We start from the raw sequence: 15,252 nt of genomic DNA, 5'->3' as shown, positions 1-15,252 counted from the left end.
TCAGGGAACTTTTGATAGAGACAGCAGACACTGAGATGGGGGTGCAAAACCATCCAAGCAATGACATACTCTGATATCCATACTCTATTCCCATGAGATTCCTGCCAAACTTGACATTCCCAATGGTACCAGAAGGAGAGATGTGGTAGAGCTGTGCCTTCATGGTGAAAAATAACACAGCCAACTTTGTGCCAAAGCTTCAGTGGTGCTCAAAGAGCCAACACAAATGTGCAACGGACCAGTACTGGGGGAAGCAGGCTACACATGATAACTGCCCCAGTTTTTACCACAAGCAAAAAAAGGTCAAGCTGATGATACCGAGTGTCGTTTCTATGTATACTGAAAAGGAAAGAACAACAAAAAAGCTTTCCAGTCTCAAGTGACAGAGTACTAACACACCCATATGTTTGTACAAGTGGAGAGGCATGAATAGAATTAAATACTTCAGAAGTCTTCTTTACTACCAGCATGTAAAATTCCTTGTGCTAGATGGGTGTCAAAGTAAGGCGGAATGAACCCATCTTTAAATTTCAACAAACCCATTGACCTTAATAACCTTTGGTTTATATTCTTAATTAGCAAGAAATGTCAGCTCCCAGCTACTTTTAATGTCTTAGCAGTCCACTTATTTTGTTTGGAAGCAACGCTAATTACAGATACTACTCAAATAGCACAAAATCTTCAGTATAATGTCTTCCTCATTACTGTCTCCAGTTTCTCCCTGCTCTTCTCAATGGCTTTCAGATTCTCTTGTCTTTATGCTGTGATTTAAAAAAATTTGTTTACAAAAGGCACCACCAGGGTTGGATGATCTCCATCACAATTTACTTTTAAGTTACTGGTTTACTTGACTTTCTAATTTATACTAATGGCAAACATTTGAATGAAATTATGTGTCAGAGCATTTGTGTATTTGCAAGACCAATCCTGCACATGAACCTTTCAAGAATTGCCTTATATTGATTGAAAAGACTATTAGACACCTTATTTGAGTGGTTCTAAGAGGAGGACGCTGTGGATTTTGATTTTTTTTGTGTGACATAATTTCTTGTCTCAAGCTTTTCTTGTCTTTCCTCTCATTCTGCCTGTTGTCACACCCCCCCCCCCCCCCCCCAATGTACTTCACAAACCCTCAGTTGTACTGATTACAACTATTTACAGGACCACATTATAACTTAGGATCAGTAAAATGACTGTGCTAATTTTTTTTTTTTTCAATCTAGATCATTCTACTGATCTGGCTTGCAGTATAATGCTATGAACAATTGGCACAGCCAGGAGTTTGGAAAACTGTGGGAACTTCTTAAGTGGTTTTATGCTGAACAAAAACATTCTGTGGAGCTACACCTTAAATTGTTAAAGCAAAGAGAAGGTGTTGTTACCTATTAGACATACTGGGTGCACATTATGCTGTGGGTTTTTTTCCAGTCTTGATACTCCCTCCCTCATAAATTATTGAAATTAGTTGGTTCATGGCTCTGTCATACTTAATAGCAGCTGTATATTTCAGTATAAGAATGAATATAAAATACAAACCTGTGTAACAACAACTACTACAGCAATGCCAGTAGATGTTGGTGTGGAATCCCACTGAAGCGGTCTGCCATGAGATTTCTTCATTCTGCCTATTGTCCAACCCATACACAGGCTCAACAATAAATACAGCATTTGTATCTGTGAGACGATATCACACACTGTTGAAAACAAAAAAAATAGTCACAACGTGGATAACTGGCTAGCTGAAAAGGGTCACATAGACATAGTCCAGCTGGCTGAACAAAAATGCACATCGCTCTCAGCCTATCTGAAGTAAAGCAAAATACACTGTCTTTGGCTGTCCTTGTTACACAATAACAGGAAGATTTTGGTGGGAAAAGAATGTTGCAGGTGGGAACAGAAAACTACAGAAGAGAAACAAGGGGCGGGCTTGGTATTTAGGCAACTAACCAATAATGAGCTTAACTTTTGTAATATGTATGAGCTAATTATAACAAGGCATAAAAGGTGACTGTAAGGTACAATAAACGAAGTCTGCTGATCACTCATATTGAGTGACTGTGTCTTCCCTCCGTCGCGACATCACAACAAAAAAAAAGTTTTTTCTAAAGCAAAGAGAAATGTTCTATATACCCCCAAATGAAGGACGAACATTTATGCCTCTGTCATCTTCAGTCATAATTTTGATCACAGTTTGACTAGCTGAGGTTGCTTTGCCACAAAACATGGAGATTTTGAGTAGTTTCCAGTGACCAAAGAGATCACTATCAGCTTTCCTCTAATTATGCTGCAGTTCTGCAACAACACGGGCACAGCACCACATCCTTCCAAATCCCACTCTTGTGTCAAAAACATCTGGGATCAGGAGTCCATCTGCATAAATAGACTTACAAATGCTAAAGAACTAAAATCATATGTATGTTAATCACACTGCAAATATGAAATCTTATGAAATGAACTCCTTTCTTTGCTCTGAAAAACTTCCCTTCAAGAATCAGATAGTTGCATTGTACTTTAAATTAACTGCACTTTGTCTCGCAACAGAAAGGGCAAATATTTAGGACAAATTCCACTCTGAGATACTTAAAGAGGAAAATATAATGAATAACCCTAACACAAACTTAATTTGGAACAACAACTTGCCTGTATTTAATTTTATTAAATGCAAACTACCTTTGCCTTATTTTGCTATGTCCGTTTTTATTTCTGTGTGGGAACAATTAACACATACTCCATAAAGTTACATTCTTAATCAGTGTCCCAAACCTGCGTCTGAAGCTGTATCTGAATAAAGAAAACTTCAAGCTAGAATATATTAAAGTCTTTCCTTGTTAGCCTCACTGAAGCACTACTGACAGTAGAAAGAACTGAAGATTTCTTTTTGGGCGATTGTTAGCTTTAGACATGGTAAGTTTTGAATGAAACTTATCAAACCATTTTTAAGTTGGTGTTCAGATTTGAGAGTAAACTGGCTCATTGTACTGGCATTGCAGAGACGTACAAGAAAAACTGATTCTTATATATGTAAATTGCAAATTTGGTTCAGAAACTAGAGACTGGGTGCTACACACAACAATGCTTTCTTTTTCACTTGATTAGTATTTTGGTTCAATTAAATTTGTCCCTTATTTGTAATTTTCACTTATGCCATCAGGTACAAGAAAAATATTTTTGTATCACAAAAGCAAATTTCTGTTTTTATGTAAATGGACTTTATTATAAAAGTTAAATGTACTTCCACATCTACTAAAAATATTGGCACAGAAAATGTTGCCATTGTAGAGATTAATATGCACAGAAGGGAAGTGTGCCAAACGAAGGTCAGCTATAGTATTTCCCTAAAACTCATCAGTACTAGCAAAATATGGATATAAACCAGACTTCAACATGTTATTGCTGGGATATATATGGTATTCTCACAGTTTATATACTTAAATGCCAACATGTTATTTCTGGGATATATTTGGTATTCTCACAGTTTGTATGCTTAAATGCTTCTTAATTTATTCAGACACCTTTGCTGTTCAAGAAATGTCAAGTGCTTTAGTAAATACACACTTGCTTATTTTTTAACAAAATGAACTGGCACTGATTTTGGGCAAAATGATCTTGAAATTATTTTACAATGCTCTGCTTCACTGTGGGAACAATTCAAGGGGATTCTCAGACTGGTATAAACCAAAAATTCAGTACCAGCTTCAATCTTTGACATCTCTTACATCTTGCCAGCAAATAAGGACTTTGAGAGAAATTTCTAAAATTACAATAATCCCATGATACCCAGGGTCAACGTAATATTATTTGACTTTTCAGATTTTGATCTTACCAAAAGTTAAAAGATCACTATTTGTGATGCTTTTGAGTGCCAGCATTATCTGTGTTATTTATGTGATTAACTTAAGCGACAAATTAGATTGAGGGCATTTAACACATGGTAAAGAGTAAATGATGGTAGGAAAAGAATAATTGCTTGGGATAGTATCTGAACAGATTTCTAGAAAGAAATTCTGGTCCCACTGCAGTCAACAGAAATTTTGCAATTTACTTTTAACTCAGATTTCTGTTCTGATACAGGAAAAATGGCAGCACCTTCCATCTTCAAACTATACTAGTTGCTCTCAGCCATTCTTCAGAACTGTAATTCACCCTGAAGCTTTCCACATTTCTATTACTTCTGCTCTTTTACTGTTTTGGGAACCACGAATCTTAAAAACTGTAGGAAAGGAAAACTTAGCTGATTCAAAAATACTACTTATTCTTAATAACCTTTGCTTTAATCACATAAAAGTGGGCTCTTCAATACATACACAGAAAATCTAACATGCAGCTACTCTCTCCGAAGTTCCAGCTGAGAAGTTAATACTGGGTTTCTCAGTGGGGAGGAGTTATGATGAGAGGGAAAGTTTAATAATAAGTTGCTGGAGAGGCTGCAAGGAGCTGCTAACTCAAATGGTTAAAACAAGAAAGAGCCAATTACTGTGGTGCCAAGTGCCATCAAGAGGCTGTTAATTCCAACTGCAAGCTTCTAAATGAATTCTAGGAAGGGAAATATTTTTCTGTATAGGCTCTCTCAAAACTATCTCACTACCACAGTACTACTTTTTGGGGTACATCAAGCCAATCAAAAGCCAGTATCTTTGCTTAGAGAGAACCCCACAATGCTTGAAACACAAACTACAGTAAGAAAACCCCAACAACAATGTTTAACCCTGAAGAATCCAGCATGAGTAAATGAGTGCATTTTGGGAAGGGGTATTATAGGATTTTATTTCTCATGAGAACTCGGAATATCTATACAGAGTGGATAAAAATGCTTTTTTAACATCGATGCTTTACGTAAGTGTTTTTTGCATCACTGTAACCATATCACTTGTGCTGTGAACTACTTACTTTTTCTTTATAATCAATGTTAAATTTGCTGGTGAAATGAGACACGCCATAAAATGCAATTAATTTTCCTAAAAAGTTTTGTTACTCTAGATCATGCACTCTGTAAAACCCTTCAATGTACTGAAAAATTTACTCATGTGTTAGGCACATATTTAAGCATCTGTAGGAAGAAAACTTCAGACAAGAAAATCCTTAAAAAAATCATAAACAAGATTAAAATCTGTAACTTTAAATAGTAGTTACAAAGATCCAGAAAAAAACCTGTTTTTCAGAAAAGCAACTTCAAGTATTTGATATTAAAAATCTGGTGATATGGTCCAAGATCATAATACAGTCCAACAACAGCATTTGCTAATCTATTATACAGATTAACACATAGGAACATGTAGTAAACAGACAAGGATACTCACATTCTGCCACACTTCCCATAAAAGGTGCTCCTATTCCATCTTTAGAGTAACTGATAAAAGAATAAAAAGGTGGTATTTTTTAAGCGAGTTGAGTTTTAGATGCGTGTTTTCTCTTAAAAGTATATTTAGGCAATGATGTAGTTCTAAAAAGTTATTAGTCACAATCACCACAGGAAAGATCACGTACTGATCTTTACAACGCAATGGTCTTCAAGTTTTAAGACTGAGAGAAAAAATAAGCAAAGATACCTTGAGAAATGCAGGTAGTTGGCAAAAGCTGAACCAGCCTGCAACAATAATGCAACTGTCAACACCTTTAGTACAGTATGCATAGGTCCGCGCTTCTTAATTGTTTGCCATAGGGACTGGGCATATATGCAAGCAGTTATGAAGTATGCTAGGACAAGCAGGAAAAAGAATTCATGTAATCCTGTGGAAAAAAAACCACAACTTAGTTTTTATAAAGAAATGTTGCTATTAGCAGTAAGTAACTAAAACAAAATATGTTTTTTATATAATCACTGGGAAATACTTAGTAACTGTCACCCCAAAGTGGTAGTACAGATAAAATGAGTAAATCCTAGACTTTTTTATCCAAGAAAGTCAGTGAAATTTTTCAGAGCACTGATTATTATTCGATCTGACAAAGTATTCTTTATTCAACACCTGTTCTGAGTGTAGGAGAAATTCTGTTCAAACACAAACAGGTTTGTAGCAATTACTGAAATAGTATAAAGTGGCATACAGTTTCTTGATAAACAGAAAATGATTGTAGCCTATTTGATCAGTCAGAAACATATTTATCAAAGGACTCATTTTTAGCTTGCTTCAATTTTTAAAGGGACAATCTGAGATGAGAGAAACCCAGAACAAGCTTCTGTTGAACCTCTTTAACCACTGGGTGTCACCCTTCCTCCACATAAAGTACCTCGTCGAAGAAGCACCGCTGACCAAGACCCAAAACTTCCAGACAAAGAAAAAGGGAAAAGAAAACCAGCACAGAGAACAATAGTAAGTTCATGGCATGGGCTTTTTTGCACCAATCTGAAAAAACGCCCAAAGTTTTTGATACTATTTACAAAACAGAAGTCATCTAACTTTCAGTCTGGCAGTAGTCTGGTAAAATGCTTCCCTGAAGACCTGAATTCTGGAAATCTTTTCTACTGTGTGTAAGCTTTGGAACCCATCACATGAGCTCCAAAAGGATCAAAGCCAGCGAACTGTAAGCAAAAACGGGTAAACAAATTTCCCACAGAAAACTTAAGTTTTCCTTCTCCAAGCCTCCTTGAAACCAAGTGACGCATACAGAACCAGATTCTGAACAATGTTCTTCCTCCAGCAGCAAAGTAACTCTGCTAAAAACCTCCAACCAGCTTCACCCAGAGATTAGAAACAGAGCAACTGTACATATTTCAGTACCTAGAGTTGAAAAACATTGGAACTGGAGGGGTTGAGTCCTGAATAGTTGCTAGTACTACAAATCCCATGGCTGAAATTAATGATTTTGGATATGCATACAGTGAAAAGGGAGAGACAGAGCATAAAGTAATAAAGATGCTTAAAACAAAAAATTCAGGGCCACTCTGCTTCTCTTGTATACCTACACAAAAGCATGATTTATGAACGACAAATACATGCATTTTAGATGAAATCTCTTATTCTTTCACACTTTTATCTTTCTGCTTCAAAGACCCCTGAAGTTGGCAAGGATTCTGTAGAGAAGTTATTTCTCACCATAATGAGTGAGTAGACATGGAAAACTCTTGAGGAAAACCAACCAGCTTTTACTAAATACTAAACATTTAGGGCAGAAAGCTCTTTCCAATCGATGACAGATTATGGATGATTGCTTTGAGACCAAAAGTTGCCCTGAAATACAACTATATATATATAAAAAAAAATAATCAGAAGGGTAATTTTCAACCTGTCTTGTAAGTTTCCTGAATTTCAAGTAACCTAGAGTCGACAGAGAAAATAAAACATATGCAACTTAATCTGAAATACCTAACTTCAAAGAACTTCAAAATGCTGTCTACTTGATCAGCTGCCCTTAGAAATCCTAGATTCCACTGGTAACATGTCTTACGTAAGAAAGCCCTACCATATAAAATGATAAAAGATTACTTGCCAGTGATCAGAAAGCTGGCCTCCTCTCTCAGGGCAAACATCTTAATCACAGAGTTACAGTCCCAAGTTCTTTCCTATACTTTCCTTATAGTCCATTAAATTTTGAGATCTCCTGTGTCAGGCTTTAGTAACTAAAGTGAAGGATGACCTAACTAGAACCATCTGTTAACTATGCAGTTTTTAGTCACATGAATGAAAGAACCAAGAAATGAAGCTCTGATACCCTAATGTTCTAAGCTACACACGTCTATGGGAAAATGACAAACATTATTCCCCAAAGATGCCTTAAAAAACAAGGGACAGAGATATTTAATCCTCCTCAGTTTTGTTAAAGTAGACACAGGCATGTAACTTCAGGATCTGTGGCAGCAACGCAGGTTTTAATTCTGAATATACAGAGGTGTTCTTCTGCAACCGTGGAAGACATAGCATGTACAGCTCACCAGGTTTCCTACTTGTTTGGTCAAAATATGTGCACCCAACACATTTACATGCCTCCCTACTCAGCGTGCAAGCTGTTCAGAGTTCTGCTTCCAAGTGCTTAAAGTCTTCCTACAAAATTAATACAGAGCTGAGATCCCACTCTAGGAAGTCTGTACTGCACTTCTAAGGGCTATACAATGTCTATTTAGCAAAAGAATGCTACTACTCGTTTTTGAGAATAAGTAACCTAGAATTCACTTCTAGATACAAATTTCACCAAATAAAAACTGCCAACTAAGTTTGTAGATTAAGAAGCATCATTAAGAAGTTGACAGGTAAGTCAATTTATAAGCCTTGAAAAACAGATGATTAACGGTGCTACTTGCTTATAGACTCTGCTTAATGTTTCAGTGGGCATTTTCTTCCCTTCAAAAAGGCAGCTGCCCTCTATTTACCCTTGAGACCAAGTAGAGCATATGATTCTGAGCACAGTGCTGGGTACGTAGGTCTAATGAATATGAAGCCAGACTAAGCCTATGGGGCTCACCCCTTACAACAGACCTAAGTTGGAGACATGGTGATGAAGCCTCCCAGAGCAGTGAAGCTAAGCACTGCAATGAAGCATAAATTAGGTTGGTTTCAATTTCCAAAGCATACAATTTTATGTAGGCATTTCTTTAGGCATACTGTCTTGAATCACTTCTAGAAGTTTTTCTTTGCACGACTAAAGACTTCAAATTGCATTTCTTAAATCAAATCAAATCAGGACTACCACAAATACCTATCTGCGGCCTGTGACTAAGATGCTTAGAAAGGCCTAAGCATCACACTAAAATTGTACTGGCAAAATATTTTAGTGTGCAGGTACTCATGCCGCACAGAATAAAATTTTACACAGCTAAGGAATTTAATCAATTAATTCAAATCAGTAAGTAAATTCACATTCCAGTGGAGGCTTACCATTTCAACATAGGAAAAATGCCTATTAGCAAAGATGTTAACATTAACTTCCCTTGTGCACCTAAACTTCCAGTCAGGCAAGTTTTGGAAAGTCAGTCTAGAGAAAGGGAAGGATTTATCTGTAACGCCAGAAAATGAATTAAAGCTTACTCTCCATGAGAAAGCAGAATACGAAATGTTAAGAGACTCTGCTAGCCATTTCCCATACTTTCCCAAGCATATTAAGTACTGATTTGTTTGGGTGATCAGATCCTTAACTTACAAATCTAATTTTAAGAAAAAAAATCTTACCAGATTCCCCTGCGCTAAAGTGATCTAATGGATTCCCTTCTGCATCTGGGTTTAGTAAGACCATTTCAAACTGAATATCCTCGGATTCAGAATAATTCTCCTCGCAGGTAAACTTGTCTACATAAAACACATACCATGTTTCCGGATAAGGAATCTGGGACACTGTCAGATTTTGCTCTGTGTGGTTCACATTCACTTTGGAAGAAAACAAACAAACAAAAACAGAAGTAAATATTCAACGAGTTTGTTTTTAGAAAACGTATCTTTGAATGAAGATGAAATTTAAATCCACAACATCATACACAGGTTATAAACTACACAGAGGACAAAACAGTCTGTGTTTTCAAAACCAGCCCTAGCACCGGAGACCAGATTTCCAACTTCATCTTTTGTTTCAAATAGGTGCAGGCAAGGGTTGGTGAGGTTATGTACCATATTCCACCTCTTGGCTTTTGGGTTCACTTGGACGGCTCCTTTCTGCCAGAAACCAGTAACTGCAAACTGTCTCCTATGCTTAGCACATTTCTGTCCTCTAGTACAGTACTGATAGAACTAGCTATTCTGTATTAGCTAGCAGATACTTCTGCAGTATGAAAAATACCTTTGTGAAATTTATTCTACTTTGTTTTCAAAGATATTTAGAGCACCAAACAGGAACAGCCACATGTGAACTCGTTAAGCAAGTGTGCACGCTTTAAAGGTGCGCCTTAGCCGATTTTACAGCATCTTCCCCAAACTGTAACAGGCTGAATTTCAATTGACAGCTAAGGGTTGAAACCATCATCTAATAAAATTACATATTTCAAATCAGATTACATTTAAAACCAACTATGAAAAAGACTAACATTTTACCTGCTCATTGATCTTACTACTATTTTTCCTAAAAGCAACTCTTAACCAAGCACAATCTCTCAAAAATAAACATATGTTGCAAATGAAATCTGTGGCTCTGTATGTTTGGGTGAAACTGCAAGAATCTTAAGTACTGTTACATTGATTACTGAACTCGAGTGCTAACCAGCTCAAGCATAAATGAAAGCCATCTCTGCAGAAGAAATAACAATATAATTACTGGACTGTATATTAATTCACCTTAATAGTTTAAGATGACAATGGCTGAGGATGAGGAAAGAAAACTTTCATTAAAAAAATCTACAAAAGAAGCTATTTCTGGTTTTTATGCAAAGCCCTTTCTAAATGAAAAACTGCAAGCAAACGTACATACCAACCCTTAATATACTCATTATCCCTAAAGATTTTGTACACAAAATTTAGAACTAATTTCTGATTTGAATCCTACATGTGAAAAACATGTATGTAATTTAAATAAACTTGTTTCAACTTTAGGAAGCTATTTTCTGTTCTCTGAAGGCATGAACTGATCAGCATTAGGATCCAGGAAGAAACGTACAGGGTTTCTTTGCAGCAACTGTCATGAAGTACAAATGTGTACAACAAATGAACCACAAAACCCCCCCAGTGTTCCAACACTGGCAGTTTGTCTTGTGTAGGTAATAGCAAGTATGCATTCCACTCTGGAGCTATGAACCTTATCAATCAAATATACAAAGTAAAACAGCTCCCTTAACCACAGATTTAGGATTTCATATGATGCCTAATCCAAATAAAAGGCAAACTGTAGCCTGACTCTCAGCTGAGTTCTGACACAGTGTTATTTGTATGAAGACTAAGGATCACACAGAGCCTATTTAATCAGTTTTCCATCAAATCTGCAAGCTAACTCACAGGAAATGATGTAAGATAGAATAAAAATGTAATTGATTATGCCAAAGATCAGCAAACAGATCCAACTCACCCTGTGGCCATGTGATTCCTAAACACAGTAGAAAACAGCGAGTACACTGCTGGGACAGACAGGAGTGACGGACCAACTGCTAGTCATTTCAGCAGCACTTCATGTTCGCCTCAGATCAAGTGTTAAGGGAACTACATCCTTAGAAGTGACATCTGGGTAAGGTTTCATTGTGACAATATTCCAGGAGATCTATTTGTTACTCTAGGGATTCTGGCCGCACAAGGGCAATGTATTTAAAAAAAGAAGCTATATTCACTTAAGATATATTTGAAAGAAGTTTCTAATAATGTAATTTCTTAAAGGAAAGTTTATGCTTTAAGTAGGTTTTGTAGTATTACGATCAATAAATGGTGCAAAAATCATTATTTCAGTCTGTCTGTTTTCCAGTTATACAACTGAATGCTTCAGTGTTTTACTATTCTTTTACATTTAAATGGATACTCAAGCTTTATCCTGATCAGCTCATCTCTGATACTGTATTAAATATTTTCTAACATGTTTTGTACATCGAAGTGTGACAGGGCTGTGCTATCATAAAAATATAATTTTATTTTTGTTTTCTCATCTTCGAAAAATGCCATTTCCATGGAATTGGAAAACACGAGCCTCCTGACAAATTAAAAATGTTCCTTCATAACCTACATATTCTGTACTAGTATCATTCTCAACTTAAATATTAAAAACATCTGAATGTGAGACTCAGTGATGAATACCAAATTATTAAATCACTAAATTAAAGGGTGAAAGCACATTTAATGATAACACAAGCAAGTTATGAAGTAAAGCAGCAAAATGCAGATTAATTTTTGCAGATTGCCTTACAGACAGAAAAAAAAAAAAAGAAAAACTAGTAATCATAAGGTTGTGACAGAAAAGCTTTGCAGGTACAAATTTACTCTTTTGCTGTGTATTTTGGGCTACACACTCCCAACCTTACAAGCACTCACTTCAGAAATTTAGAGGTAACTGCAGCAGGCTCCATCAATTTGCCTCTAATTTTTTTCATTCCACTGCAATAAGAGTCACAATTCAAAGGTACATTTGACTGTCCCAAAGATTTATATTCTCAAGGTTTTCAGTTTCATATGACAATGGTATTCTTTGTAAATTCTTTCAAATACTCAATCTTTTGTATGGAAAAGTCTGAGATTAAAAAACCAGAGACTTTTACTCCAAAACAGAATTAAAGAAAATCTCTGTACTGAATGGGTAGCCAAAAGTGTACCCTTTCCGAGTTGTGTACCAGTGAGAGCATGAGACTAGAACTGGTCATAAAGTTTGGCTGCTTGCATTGAAGTAATTATCTGTCAAGCATTGTTAATTTTCCAGCAGCATACTAAATCGTAATTTGCAAGCAAAGTCTTCTGAAGTGATGCAAACAAAGCAATTGTATCTCCTTGTAATAATTTTTAATTACAGAAGGCCAAAGTCCTGCTTTTACTTAAGTTGGTGCAAAGTCCAAACTGACTGAAACAAATAATCTAAACACACAAATAACTTAATTTGTAAGGGGAAAAAGTAGCAACTCACTTGTCAGCTGAGCTTTAGAGAACTTCTCTGTACAGCTGTGATCTTGGACACTGTTCTGCAGCTTCTGCCATTCCTGTGCCTGAAACAGGTGAAGTCTAGCTGCTTTTGTCACAGCTACTGCTACATTCTTGACTCTGACACACAGAACAGCATGGTCACCTTGATATTCAAAAGATAAAATCAACTATTCTGCCTTGATGTCAGTTACAAACAATCAGCTAGCATGGCATAGATTTTTTTGTAAGTAGCAGCACTAAAGCTTCACTTTATTCCTTCAACTTTTACCACTTCTTCCCGTAAGTCTTTACACTCTTTCGGAAACAATTTCTATACATCTCATTAACACAACACCACATGCATGATTCTCTCTGATGACACTTACCATAACCCAAATGTCATTAACATTTTTTTATTTTTAAACAGACTTCCAGATAACATTTTTTTTCCTCCTTCCCCCCACCCCAAATTTTATTTTCTCAAGTTCAAGGAAAGACAGTACCTCAATCAGTCTCAATAACTAGTTCAAAGTCTAGTATTTTATGACCTTCGTAACATGATTCTGAGCATCACAGGGTAGCTCTCAAGTCTAGTATCAGAACAACTTATGTAAATGGATCTCCATGTTATGGACTGATTTGAGCTAAAATACTTAATTATAGATGACAGATGTCACCTTGGTACAAAGAAAATCAAACTTCAAAGGTGTTCTACAATGTGTTAGTCTACCTTTAGGCTGCATCTTGACATACAGAAACATTTTAGCCATTTTAGAACTAGCTCATTTGACACAATCTATCTTGTCTGGGTAATTCTACAATCCTCCAATTTACTTTGACAAATTCTTTCATTATATATTGTCATACACTTCTTTAATGTAACAGTATCCTAAATTAATAGATTGATTTTTCTTCTCCATTAAAACCTATCAGTACTGCAAGAGAACGAACTCATTCAAATTTAAGCAAGCTTTGTATGTTTTTTAAACTGTCAGAGCAAACTTGTTTCCGACCTAACCTAGGCATCAGCTGGATGTTGGTCTATAGACTACTACCAGCTTCAAATAAGGCTTTGTCAGTAAGGTTTGCCTGTTCAGAGCCAGCGGCAAGACAGCAGTCCTGAAATAAAACCTCAAAAAAGGTGATCTCCTGGGATCTGTAAAATGTTACATGGACTACAGTTTACCTAAGCTGCTAATCCAAGATTTTTAAAAATTAACAGCTGGTTCTGAAAAAAGCCCATATGGCTTCACTAAGACCCAAGTATGTATAGCTGTGGATATTCATGTAGAAAAAGGAATATTTCTAAGGAAATATGCAACACCAACTTGTAGAATAAATTATATCTGAACACCTAAACCACTCATCTTGGATCTTAACATTCTTTTCAAAGACTTAAACTGCATTTTTTTTCTTTAGGTCTATTTTAGAGTGCTACTACAATTATCTTTTAGGACAGCAATAATTAACTGCTTTCAAGTCCCTCCACAAGCTATCCCCACCCTATCTACCATCTCTCATTCAGTGCTGGAAGGTCACATTCCAAGGCTTCTTGGCTCATGTCACATTTTTCCTTCATCCCATTAGATTTTTTTTTCCCTTGTGAACATTTTTGTTTTCCTCTCACACTACTCCTCCAGTCTGAGAGGAAGCCTGTGTAAGCATTATCTTCATGGTTGCCTTTTGAAGCATTCTGCAAAACTCTTCTGCCATGAAGCTGTGGAAGACAATAGTCTAAGCTACCAAAACGCTGAGCACACAGGAAAAGCATGCTGACCACCACAGCCTCGCTGTATATGGCACTCACCATGCTTGCACAGGTGTCTTTCTGCAACTAAAAAGTTACGTAGCAAGCAGAGTAATTTCCAGCCTGTATTTCTGCAGTGGCCACTCTAGCCCACTGCTAGGCCTCTTAACTAACAGTCAGGAACTATTACAAACAAGGAGTTAATATCACAAGAAAGAAAAGCCATTGGGAATAATAAAGTGAGAATTTACACTGTGATGCACAGTGACACTTAAAAACACCCAGCGATTGTGAAAGAGACACGTGCAATGTCAAGCATTGCTCTCACTTGGTGCAGTTCCAGGAGGGAAGGAGAAATGCGTGTGAAAGTTAAAACGTCCCTGCCCTCCCGCCACGTCAGGCTGCGGGACACGGCGGGAGGCGCCACGCCGGGCACGCACGGCGGGGCTTCTTCGTTCCCTGACCAACAGGGACGCTGTCCAGGCAGCACGACGGGCTGCCACCAACTCCTCTCCCCATTGCCCGGGCGAGCCCTGCCTCGGCCCGGCGGGGTCCCGCTTCTGGCCGAGAGCCCCATCACCATCACCCCTCCGGCGCTGCGCCGGCTCCTCGCCGCCCGCAGAGCGGGCCAGGGCTGCGGCAGGGCCCGGTGGAGGGAGCGCTGCCGCGCTGCCCCGCTGCCCCCTGCGCCGCTCCCGCCCCCCGCCCCCTCAGGCCGCCGCCCTAACGGCGCCCCCCGACCCCTGACCCCCCTCCGGCCCCGCTTCAGGAGGGCGGCCGGGCCGCGGGGGGCCCAGCCTCTCGCTGCCCCCTACCGTTTTCCCCTCCCTCGGGCACTCACCGTAGAACTGGAACCGCGCCACGGGCCGCCACGGCTCCAGCCGGGCGGCGGCGCTGGCGAAGCCGCCCCGCAGCGTCTTGCCCCCGGCGCCCCACCAGCCGGCGGCGCACAGGAGCCACAACAGCCGCCACCTCATCCTCGGGCCCCGCCGCCGGCGGTCGCCGCCCCGCCCCCCCCCGGCCAGCTCGCGCCGCCGTGTCACGTGACCACCTCCCCCCCCTCGC

At 38.4% G+C, this 15,252-nt stretch overlaps 1 protein-coding gene across 2 annotated transcripts in view; it reads right to left on the bottom strand.

Moving 5' to 3' along the window:
* The window catches only part of GPR180 (G protein-coupled receptor 180), a 30,437-nt gene extending 15,242 nt beyond the window's left edge, over positions 1–15,195 (bottom strand). For both annotated transcript variants that reach the window (XM_056328862.1, XM_056328861.1), the window contains exons 1-6: positions 15,029–15,195; positions 12,445–12,603; positions 9,099–9,293; positions 5,547–5,727; positions 5,298–5,347; positions 1,537–1,694 (exon numbers count right to left, since the gene is read on the bottom strand). In XM_056328862.1, coding sequence (XP_056184837.1) covers positions 1,537–1,694; positions 5,298–5,347; positions 5,547–5,727; positions 9,099–9,293; positions 12,445–12,603; positions 15,029–15,164 — 879 coding nt within the window. In that variant the 5' untranslated portion in view covers positions 15,165–15,195. The remainder of the gene's footprint in view (positions 1–1,536; positions 1,695–5,297; positions 5,348–5,546; positions 5,728–9,098; positions 9,294–12,444; positions 12,604–15,028) is intronic.
* Positions 15,196–15,252: the final 57 nt, after the last annotated feature.

Source organism: Falco biarmicus, chromosome 2 (genome assembly GCF_023638135.1).
Source record: "Falco biarmicus isolate bFalBia1 chromosome 2, bFalBia1.pri, whole genome shotgun sequence".
Classification (NCBI taxonomy): domain Eukaryota; kingdom Metazoa; phylum Chordata; class Aves; order Falconiformes; family Falconidae; genus Falco; species Falco biarmicus.
This window is presented reverse-complemented; position numbering and strand designations above follow the sequence as displayed.